This window comes from Trichechus manatus, unplaced genomic scaffold (assembly GCF_000243295.1).
Source record: "Trichechus manatus latirostris isolate Lorelei unplaced genomic scaffold, TriManLat1.0 scaffold00128, whole genome shotgun sequence".
NCBI classification, from domain to species: Eukaryota; Metazoa; Chordata; class Mammalia; order Sirenia; family Trichechidae; genus Trichechus; species Trichechus manatus.
In genome coordinates this window covers 1,351,000-1,362,074 of record NW_004444064.1, presented here as the reverse complement: position 1 = coordinate 1,362,074, position 11,075 = coordinate 1,351,000, and the positions used below count along the sequence as shown (strand labels likewise).

Genomic DNA, 11,075 nt, shown 5'->3' with positions numbered 1-11,075 from the left:
CGGGACCTGAGACCGGGCCAGAAGGGCGGTCAGCGCGGCTGGAGGCCTGCGGAGCCCTGGAGCCGCCCCTCCAGCATGCAGCCCCAGAACCCACAGGAGGCAGACCGCGGATCCTTGGGAACCAGCCCTCCAGTGGGAAAGGACCTTCGGTCTCAGCTCACCCAGCCCCTCCAGGCTGACCCCCAGGCTGCCCCCAGCAGGGCCCACCTGTCTTTTCTTACATAACCCTGGTGGTGGGGAACTCACCACCTCACACCAAAAGAGGGAGCCTTTGCTAGGATTGGAACATGCTGCTTCCACCCCAGGTACTAACCCTGCCCTTGGGATATAGGGAGAGGCAGCTGTCTCTGCCAGAGGACAGACACACAGACCGCCTCATCTCCAGTGGAGCACCCTGCCCCGGGGCCCCACCCCAGGCCTGAAGCTCCCAAGCCCTGCGGCTCAGAGAAGCAGGGCCCCTCCAAGAAAGCCTGGCAATATCAGCAGTGCCCTCTCCCAGCTCTAGGGACCCCCACCTCAGGCACTGAGCCACACAGCCTAGAGGCGAACAGGGTGAGCCCAGCAGCTGCCTTTCTGGGGCACACAGGGAAACTGCCGCCAGCCTTACTCAGTCTGTGGACGCTGCATGGCCTCAGCCTGAGATGCACCCCCAGCCCACCTGGTCACTTGCCTCTCAGCCCTACCTGAGCCTGGCCCAGCTCGCTGGACAGGTGCCCACCACCACTAAGCCATGTTCCTGCATCTTGTGAGCCCCCACCCCACGTGCTTGCCCAAGGCTTGGCCCCCAGGCTCTAGCCCCCCAGCCACCCCAGCCCCTCTGCAGCCCTGCCCTCTGGTCCCCAAGTTCCCCAGCCCTTGCAGCCCCAGCTCTCCCAGCACCCCAACTTCTCCAGCACCCCAGACCTCAAGCACCCCAGCTCTTCCAGCCCTGTCTTCCTCCACACCCTGCACAGAGCTCTGGTTGGTCATCTCCAGAAACGATCCCCATCCTCCTCTGCACCCCCCCAGCCCCGAGACTGCCCGGCTGCCCTTCCTGGTGCCCAGGAACTCCGGGCTCCTCAGCGCCTCTGGCTGCTGCTGCTCCTCTCCCAGGGTCCCAGCCCACCCTCCCTCTGCAGCCTTCAGCCTGGACGGGCTCCCGGCTGGGCGTGGGTGTCTGTCCAGGGTGGACCGTATCCAGTGAGGCACAGACGCACACACAGTCACGCACACGTGCAGTCACACCTGAGCATACTCAGCTGCACGCAGCCGCATGCAGTCACAGGCACATCCAGTCAGCACAGCACCTGTGACACTCGGACCAGCCTTGGGGGCATATCACGGTGCCTGGGCAACTCCACCTCCCAGGTCAGCACCCTCCGCCAGCTGACTCCCTCGGTGGGATGTGCCCAAGGGGCTCCTCTGCACCTGCAGACCTGTGGTCTCCGAACTGCCCCCACCCCTTCCTCCCTTGGAGGCCAGCCCTGGGGCCGATACCTGCTCCTCGGTGGGTTTGGGCCAGGGGACCCCTGAGCGACTGACACTTCTGGTCCCCTCCCTCCCGGACCAGGCCTGGGAGGCAGCAGGCGGGCAATGGGCAGCAGTGGGCAGGTGTGAGGCAGAGCAGGAGATGCAGGCAGGCATAGGCCGCCAGGCTCCTCGCCCTCTTTATGCAGCTGGAATCTTCTCCCCTCCCTGGGCAGGAAGAGGGGGCAGTCAGAGTTCCTGTGGAAATGGCCCCACTTCCTCACATCTGTGCACAGCCCCCCACAGGCACCACTCACAAACACAAAGCATGCTAACACACACCCACGCACACTCAGACACACACGCACACAGACACGCATTCAGACGCAGATACAGGCACCTCACAGAAAGCATGCTCACACACACGCAGTCATAAACACTCGTGCACACAGACACGCACACTCAGACACGGACACGTGCACACACATGCACACAGTCGTAAACATGCACACACATGCACACACGTGCACACACACGCAAACACTCGTGCACACAGACACACTCATAGACGCAGATACAGTCACCACTCAACCCCCCAGAGATGCACACTCACGCATGCAACACACGGATGCGCAGTCATAAACACACACGCAGACACACACAGTTACCATTCACACATGCACACGTGTACAGACACACAGACACAGACCGGTGTTCCCCCAGCCCTCCAGGGACCATCTTCTTCATCCCTCTGCCTCGGGTAAGGACATGCAGGAAGGGGACCTGAGGTCATCCCTGGGGTGGCTCCAGACTCCCTCATCATCCTGACAGGCTGGCTGTTCTTCCTTAGGTCTCACCTCAGCTCTCCAGGACCTGTCCCATCACTGACCTCGATAGTCCCCTCACAGGTGACAGAGGCAGGGCAGAGGCCACTGGGCCCAGACCCAGAAACGGGATCACAGAGCAGTCCCTCCCCGCAGGCCTCTGAGGGTCTTAGGTCCGAAAGTCCCCCAGTCTCTTCTCTCCTTGCCCAAGACTGGGCAGGCCCTAGGGTTAGGTAGACACCGTGGGAGAAATGATGGGAGGAGACTGTCCAGTGGTGTGCTGGTAAATATTTAACAATCGGCTTTCCAGGGAGGAAAGCCTTGGTCTGCAGCCTTTGCTAATTGCTGTGGTGTAAATACTCCCACTGTGGCTGCTTGAAGCTACCAGCTGACATCACCGAATGTGATTGTGAAGAGCCCCAGCAGAGCACTGAACCGGCCCTGAGGATTGAGGAACAACGCTTGGCCCTGGGGAGCCCTGCCTGGGTGCAGTCAGCCCTGGAAGAAGCTTTAGCAGATAAGAGAGGGTGGGTCAGGGAGGGACTCCTGGAGGCAGGTGGTTCTGAGTAGGGGACACCAGCGAGCTGCAGGTGTAGGGGAGTGAGCTCCTCTCTCCCTTCCTCCAGTGCCCCGTGTCCTGGTTCTGAGCAGAGGAGAAAGCTTGCTGACTCAAGCTCCGGAGAGGGAGTGCCTATGGCAGAACCTTAGAAGGAGGTGAACCTCTATCACCTCTGGGCCAGTGGCACCCGCTCCACACACAAGCCAGGGGAGCGCCTTAGAAATGCCCACTGATCTCTGTCACAGCCTTTCCATGACCTATGACTTCTGGAGTAATTCCAAGGTCTTGCCTGGGCCCACAAAGCGCCTGGTAACCTGCCCCTGCCCCTTCCCCATTCTCACTTTGGCCACTCTGCCCTTCTTGCTGTTCCCAGCACAGGCCAGGCTCATTCCTGCCCAAACGTGACCCACAAGCTCAGAACTTCCCTGCGACTGCCTCTCTCTGATAGGCCACTTCCTAGAGGCCTCCTGCCCCCACACCCAAGACACCATCAGCAGCAAAAACTAGCAATTCTGGTACTGCTGTACATGCAGTGGGGATGGAACAGTTCCTTAGGTGGACGGCGGCTGGTGGGAGCTGGCTGTCTCACTGCTGGAGTGGGAGGTTACAGACAAGCCAGGAAGGAGGCCAGAAGGACTTGTGCCTTGTGGACTAGAGCTGGAGACAGCAGTGTGAACGCATGCTCAGCTGGACGCAGATACAGATGGTCACATGTAGAGATATGTGCATACACGTGGGTTAACACACAGGTGTATCTTTTCTTGCTCTGTCCCCCGAGAGGCCTGACGCAAGGGCCCAGCAGTAACGAGCCCACCTAGCACCCAGATCTGGGTTTCAAGTATCGTTCTCCGATAAAACCAACCAGTGCTCCTTGGAGAAATGGCCGAGCCTCAGGCTGGGGCGAGGGAGACACAAGATGAGCCTGCATCAAAAAGCCTGCGCTAACGGGGGTCAAAGGACACAGGAGACACCGAAAGGGCTCGCAGTGGCCACAGCTGGGGCAACGTGAGCAACCAAGTATTATAACCCACGGTATCCGAGCCCCGGTGGTGCAGTGGTTAGGAGCTTGGCTGCTAACCAAAAGGTCGGCAGTTCGGATCCACCAGCTGCTCCTTGGAAACCCTATGGGGCGGTTCTACTCTGTCCTGTAGGGTTGCTATGAGTCGGAATTGACCTGATGGCAATGGGGTGGGTAGAATACTGATTTAATGGATGATTGAATACATAAGTAAATGGGGGTGAAGAGACAAATCTCCTGGGCAGAATTCCAAATAATTGATGTAAGGTGGGGCGTATATGTCCACTCCTTACATGTGGGCTTCCCTCCAAACAGTGTGGTATGGAAGGGGGGTGCAGTAACTTCACAACGGAGAAACCTGACCAACACGACCTCAGCCAGGCCATCAAGGTCCGCATCAACAGTGATTAGTCATGATGATACTACGTACCCTTGATATGACTTGATGAGAAAGGCACTTCACCTTCGTGAGCTTCCTCCCCAAGACCCAGAATGCATCTAATCATGAGAAAAACATCAGACATCCCAGTAGAGGGAGATCCTACAAAATCCTGAGCAGAACGCCTCAGGACCATCAGGGTCATCGAAAACAAGGGAAGTCTAAGAAACCGAGCCCGAAGGAGCCCAAGGACACAGCAACTAAGTGGAACATGGGATCCTGGAGCAGAAAAGGGACATGAGGAAAAATTGGAGGTATTCCGAATAAAGTACGGGCTTTAGTCAGTCACAGCCTATCCACATTGGTTCATCAATAATACACCATGCTAATGCAAGGTATTCACAGTAGGGGAAACTGGGGGTGGGGTATGGGAACTCTTTAATATCTTTGCAACTTTTCTGTAAATCTAAAAATGTTTAAAATAAAGTTTATTTCAAATAAAATCACCCCCGTCGTGCCTAATGCATGACGGGGTTTTGTCCCTGTCTTACAGCTGTGGTCCCCACTAGCACCATGTGGGCAGGGACTTTGCTGGTGGCCCCCCTCCCAGAGCAGGGCCCAGAGCTGAGCTCAGTCAGCTCGTTCTGGAGAGATGAGCAGTATGACGGGGCAGGGACTGGCTGGCAGCCCGAGAGAAGGCTCGGGAAAGGGCTGCTCTCAGACACAGAGATGGGGAGCTGGGGTGAGGTGCAGGGTGGCCACGTGTGGCTGGGACATGTGGTGGGGACAGGGCGACCTGGGGCTGGCGGCCAGTAGGAGGGCTCAAGCCCCCGGGGAGGAGAAGGGTGCTGACCCCACAGGAGGTCTCGGGAGTCAGACTCCAGAGTTGACAAACTTTGTAAGTAAAAGGACCTTTGGTGAAAGGAAATCTTATCCCAAAGCTACACATCAAAGCAAGTGCGGGCATGCTCCCCGCCCTCCCGTGAGGGCCGCTCATGGGGGATCCAGGACGAGACCTGGGGTGCCCCCTGGGTGCCATGTCAGAATCTGGGGGAAGGCAGGGTGGGGAGGGGTCAGCAAAGGGTGTCAAGGGCTGGGGTGGGGGTAACCTCAGGGGGCCACCGTGCCAGGATCTAGCCTGGCCCTGGGTCAGGAGTGGTCAGCAGGGCGTGGCCTGGCAGGAGGCAGGAGGGATGGCTGCCTGGCAGGCTGCGGGGCCGTGAGGAGGTCCCGTGCAGGCAGACCTGGATTTGGCGTTTGGTGGAAGACGGTGTGGGTGCAGGGGAGGAGTCACAGGTCCTCGGAGGCTTCCCACGGGGTCAGGTGCTGCGCCTCCCAGCTCCATCCTCCTGTGCCTCCCCAGTGTGCCTGCCAAGGCCATGAGCTGACCAGGGAAAGCAGTGAGGGATGGGGCCAGCCTGAGGGGCTCCCAGGACCAGGGCGTGGGGGATCATTAGCTGGGGAGGCTCCAGGCGGGAGGAGATGTTCTCCATGGGTGCAGAGGGTAGTAGGCAGAGGTGTTGAGCCCACAGGTGTCTGGGTGGTCTTGCCCCACTTTGCAACCAATGCTTCCTCTAGGGTCTGACTAGGCCCGCTGGGGACCACCTCCCGGATGGTGTCTTTGGTGGGTGGCAGGCTTGGGCTGGGTTCTCCTGCCCCCTTGGAGACCTGCTCACCCCTGGGTCTGAAAACTAGTGTTCTCCAGGAGGGGGCGGGCCCCAGGGTGAGGGCAGGGCATAGAGCAGTGGCCACCAGCCCTGCCCAGGTATTTCCTCCCCGCCCCCCTGCCCAGCCTCCGCTTCCTGCGCCAGGGCCCCCTCTCTGGGCAGGGCAGGCAGGCCGTGGGCTTCCTCTGGCGGCAGCCTTCCTGGTGTGCTGGGGCTCCCGCCCAAGCCTGCCCTGAGGGCCAAGGGCTGCATAGCTTGCTGGGCAGGGCCACTGGAGGGGACCACTCCCTTCCTACAGGATGAAGGGACCCGGGCATATGGCCTGGCACTGGGGTGTCCCCATAAGGGCAAGTAGCTCTCATTCACACAGGAGCACCCCAGGAGCAGCCCCAAGGTGGGTCTCATCCCTGTGGGGTTGAGGGAAGCACCACAGCTCGGCCTGGCTGCCCCTCACACCACAGCCCCGTGCCCCACGCTCCCCAACCACAGGCAGCAGAGGGAGCTGCCACATGCCCCCAGCCAGGCCCCAGGCCTCAGTCCCTGCAAGGCCTGGGCCCACATGACCTGCTCCTGCCACCTCAATGCTGGCCTCATCCAGTCTGTGCACGCTGGTTCACACACACACACACACACACACACACACACACAGGCACAGTATGCTCTTACACGACACGTGAACACACTCACACGGAGTATATCCCCCCTCACCTGATACGTATGCACATTATACTCCCTCTTACACACTCACTCCCACAATACATGTGAACACAGACACACACACTGTACTCACACTTATAATACTCTCACAATACTCACACACGCATATTACACCCCCTCTTACGATACACACGCGCACCCATGCAATATTCCCACACACTCACGCTCACACACACACGTGAACACACTCACCGACACACACCCACTCACTGACATCTGTCCTCTCGATGCCCCTGACTGCACACGCTGCCCCTCTGCGGGCTCATCCGCTCCCTCCCCTGCGCAGATAAGGTCTCTCCGTGCCTGGAAGGGTGAGGGGACCGGAGTTGCTCCCCCGTCGCAGCCCCACCCACACTCCCCTGTAGTAGTTACTGAGTGGACAGGTCCCCCCGCCCGCCCCCCCCCCAGGCCAGAGCCCCAGGGGACAGGAGCTCTGGTCGGGGAGGGGGACTAAGGGGTAGTGAGGCGCCCAGGCTCCCCGTGGGACCAGGGACGGTCATGGTCCCATCTGCAGTGGTGGCAGCGACAGCAGGAGCCCTCCTGACCCCTCAGCCCCAGCATCTCTGCCCCCCTGCCCGTTTCCGCTACTCCTATCCGGGCCACTCTCAGCGGTACCCCGTGCCCAGCCTTCGGCTGCACTGTATCTAAGTTCTGAGTCTCCCATCCTGGCCAGGGGCCTGGGGGCCTGTTAAGTCCTGCCTGCTCTCCCCTTCCACACTCCGGCCCCAGAGTGGGCCGGCCAGGGGTGGCCAAGCCTGCCCAGAGGCCAGAGCCCCAGCCCTGGAGTTCCCCAAGGAGGCCCAGACCGTCCTGAGAAGGCAGGGCCCCTGTGTGCTCTGCCTGGCCTGGGCACCAGAGGACTCCCAGAGGAGAGGTGTGGGGATGGAGGGACGGCCCCAGGCTGGCCTGGGAGTGGTCCAGACAGCCGGCCAGCAGCCCCAGCCTCGCACATTCCTCCTCGCTCCCCTCCAATCTCCGCCTCAATGTCACCTCCACGCAGCCTGCCCCAGGCAACCCGCTGACAGTGGTGCCCGCACCTTACTTACAGGGTCTGTGGTTTGCACCGTCAGGTCCCGGAGGGCAGGGGTCTGCTTTACTCACTCCTGTGTCTCTGGGGCCGAGACCGAGGAGAGTACCTGGGCCCTAACACCATGCTGAGGGTGGACACGCCTGGAGCTGAGGGGCTGGTAGGTCCGCACGGAGCCGGGCTCGGCCCCTGCTGGGCGCTGTGTGCAGCAGGGGCCCAGTTTACCCATCTGTGTAAGGGGGTGGGTGGGGCCTGACTCCCTGTGGTTTTGGGCCGGTCTCCCTCAGCGGGGAAGGACCTCCCCATCGGCTCAGGCCTCCTGGAAGGGCCCCTCCTCACAAGTCTCCAGGAGTGCTCTGAGGGTTGGGGGCTGGGCCTGGTGCCCTAGGGACTCCCCCCGCCCCCACAGGCCTGGAAGGACGGGACTTTGCAGACACTACAGCTGGTGCTGGAGCCGGGCTGGCAGCCCTCCTGAGACAGAGGGGCCCCAGCTGGTGCTGGAGGGGGCTGGCGGTCTTCCTGCAGCCTGAGGGGCCCCAGCTGCTGGGGGGTGGGGGTGGGGGGCTGTGGTGGTTCCCAAGGGCAGGCGCCAGCGACCCAGGGCGGGGAATTGCTGCCTCCTGCTCCCCACGCCGCGGGCCCCATCACCTTCTACAAGACCCTGCAGGCCTCACCTAACCACAGACACAACTCGGCCCGAGATGGACAGACAGCAAGAATGAAGCCCCCAAATGCAGAGGGGATGGGATGGCCAAGGAATTGGCTCCTGCACCCAGTGGCCATTTCCTGCCCCCGCCCCCCAAGCCGAGGAAACCAGTGGGGGCAGAGGAGGTATGTGGGGAAAGGCAAGCCCCGGGGGACCCAGCATCCCTTCTGCTGACCGGCTCTGGCTTCCTGGCCATGCCCCGGAGCTCCTGGGCCTCCCTCCCAGGTTCTAAGCAGGACAGACTGTACCATGATGTGCTCCAAACTGCCGAGCACACCGGGCTCCCCGCAGGGGAGGGGCCCTACCTTCTCCAGGCCAGGAAATGCAAGAGCTGGTGTCTGAACCCATCCACCTGCTGGCTGACTGTGGTCCACCCCAGGGCGTGTGCCCGCCCACAGCCGAGTCCTGGGGGCCAAGTGGCGCAGGCGGCTGACCCAGGGCCACCTCTCACCACCAAGCACAATGCAGGGGGAGGAGGGGGCCTTCAAGGGCCTCATTGTTCCCACCAAAGCTGGGGGCTGAATCCCTGCGATTGTCCCTGGGGCTGGGTGGCAGGGCACTGCACTCCTCCACCATCGGCAGAGACCTTGGGGCTGAGGCCCAGAGAAGGAAAGCGCTTCCCAAGGCTGCACAGCAGGTAATGGAAGCCAGCCCCGCCCCACCCTCACAAGCTGCCCAACCTCTCCCCCCAGCAGCAGCTTCTGGGGTCAGGCCCTCACCCACCCACCTCTTTGGTGCATCCGGGCCCTGGGTCCCCCTGCCTGCCCGATCCCATCTCCTGCCTTGTCTTTCAGTCTGGGTCACATCCCAGGCGTGTTCCTCCACACCCAGAGAAAGGGGGACCTGGAGCAGCCTGCCAGGACATATCCCACAGCTGGGCTGGGGGCCCCCTGATGGCACACGATCTCCTGCCTCCCACTGAGTACTCTGCACTGTCTAGCCCTGGTTGCTATCCTGGGCCCAACAGGAAGGGAGGAAGAGACACTGAGGGGAGGGGCTCGGAAGGGGGAGGTCGAGGGAACAAAACACCAGGCTTGCCCCAGGCGGGTCAGCAGCCAGACCACCACCCCACAGAACGCCTCTTCATGTAACCCCAGGGCAATCTCAGGAACCCTGGAAATGCAGCCAGAGCGGGGACACTACCTCCAGAAGCTGGGGCCGGAAGGAGAGAATGGGAGAGGCTTCGTGTCCCGGGAAGTTAAGGGGCCAGCACTCCTGCTGGGTGTCTCTTCCTGGCCCGGGACACCAGGCTTTCCAGACTCCGCGGTTGCAGAGACGGGGAACCCCAGCAGGTGTCCCCATCCCTGCACTGCCCCAGGCACAGTGGGCTGGGCCAGGGGGGCATGCACAAGGCTGACAGGAACAGACCACGCCGACAGCCCAGCTCCCACCACCTGGGCAGGCGACAGTGGCACCCCCGCGGTGCCCGAGTGGTCTCCCCTGATCAGCAATCACCCCCAAGTGCAGCATGTCCCAGTTCCGTCTGCAGCCAGAGAAATGAATGGAATGGAAAACAGCCAGGGTTAGGCCGTGTGCCCCCAGCACCCCCAGGTGCTGGCCGTGGGCACTGCAGCGTGCTCACATGTGGCCTAAAAAGGGTGTCACGTGGAGCCCTCCCCACCTGCCGAGCTAGCGTCTGTGAAGCTGGTCACAACCCTTCTGATCTCACAGCAGCCTGGGGCAGCAGTGGGGTGAGGCTGCTTCCTGGTAACTCCACCCCGATCACTCACCCACCTGGGCCCCTGGACAGGAAGCGGTCCCAGCCCAGACAACCCACCCCGTGTCACCCTCAGCCAGCACCCAGCAGCCCCTTGTGCTGGCTCCCTGGAGGGCCCTCCTGGACTCCCAGCCCACCCTGCGGGAAGCTGACAAAGCTCACTTGGGAAGGAGCCAGGAGCCTTCGGCCAGGACCCTGATGGTGGACAGTGGGCCTGGGTGGGTGGGACCACACTCCTGGCTCCGGGGACAGTGTTCCAGGCTCTCTGTTCAGGGAGAACCACCTCCCCTGCTGCAGGCAGCGCACCCCACCACGCCACGAGCAGGCAGAGACCGGGGCCCTTTCGCTCAGGAGGGCCCAGCCACGCCCCACTGCCCCAGTCCCATGTCACTTTCTCAACAAGCTAACCAGTGGTTATTTTATTACAGTGTCAGCCCCAGCTCTGACTGGGCAGGACGAGCCGAGCGGGCAGCCGATCAGAGTCACAGCCGGCGGTCACTGTGGAGTGCCGTGCACCTGCGGGCGGGCTCTGAGCCAGGCCAGGAGGGTGGTGTGGGAGCCTCCCGGGCCGTCTGGGCCTGAGACTCGTGGCAGTGCCCAGGCCGAGACTGGCCGGAGCTGCCGGGAGCTGGGCTGCAGACCCAGGCGGGGGCACCCCAGAATGGGGGCAAGGCCTGGAATGCATCCCACGGAATGAAAGCAGGCTGGGGCATCCGTCAGGTGCGGCTGGTGCCTTGAGCTTTCTTGATTTCCTGCCACGGAGAGAAAAAGGGAAGGTCTCGGGAGAGGCTCTGGACGAGGCGGGGCCCTGGATGAAAAAGGGGCCCAAGACGAGGGCGGGGCTCTGGATGAAGGAGGGGCCCAAGACGAGGGCGGGGCCCTGGATGAAGGAGGGGCCCAAGACGAGGGCGGGGCCCTGAATGAAGCAGGGGCCCAAGACGAGGGCGGGGCTCTGGATGAAGGAGGGGCCCAAGATGAGGGCGGGGCTTTGGGTGGGGCGTGGCTCTGGATGAGG

At 61.9% G+C, this 11,075-nt stretch overlaps 1 protein-coding gene across 2 annotated transcripts in view; it reads right to left on the bottom strand.

Annotated features, from left to right (window-relative positions):
• Positions 1-10,476: 10,476 nt before the first annotated feature.
• The window catches only part of GUK1 (guanylate kinase 1), a 26,125-nt gene continuing 25,526 nt past the window's right edge, over positions 10,477-11,075 (bottom strand). For both annotated transcript variants that reach the window (XM_023739052.1, XM_023739053.1), the window contains exon 8: positions 10,477-10,812. In XM_023739052.1, the coding sequence (XP_023594820.1) occupies positions 10,777-10,812 (36 nt within the window). In that variant the 3' untranslated portion in view covers positions 10,477-10,776. The remainder of the gene's footprint in view (positions 10,813-11,075) is intronic.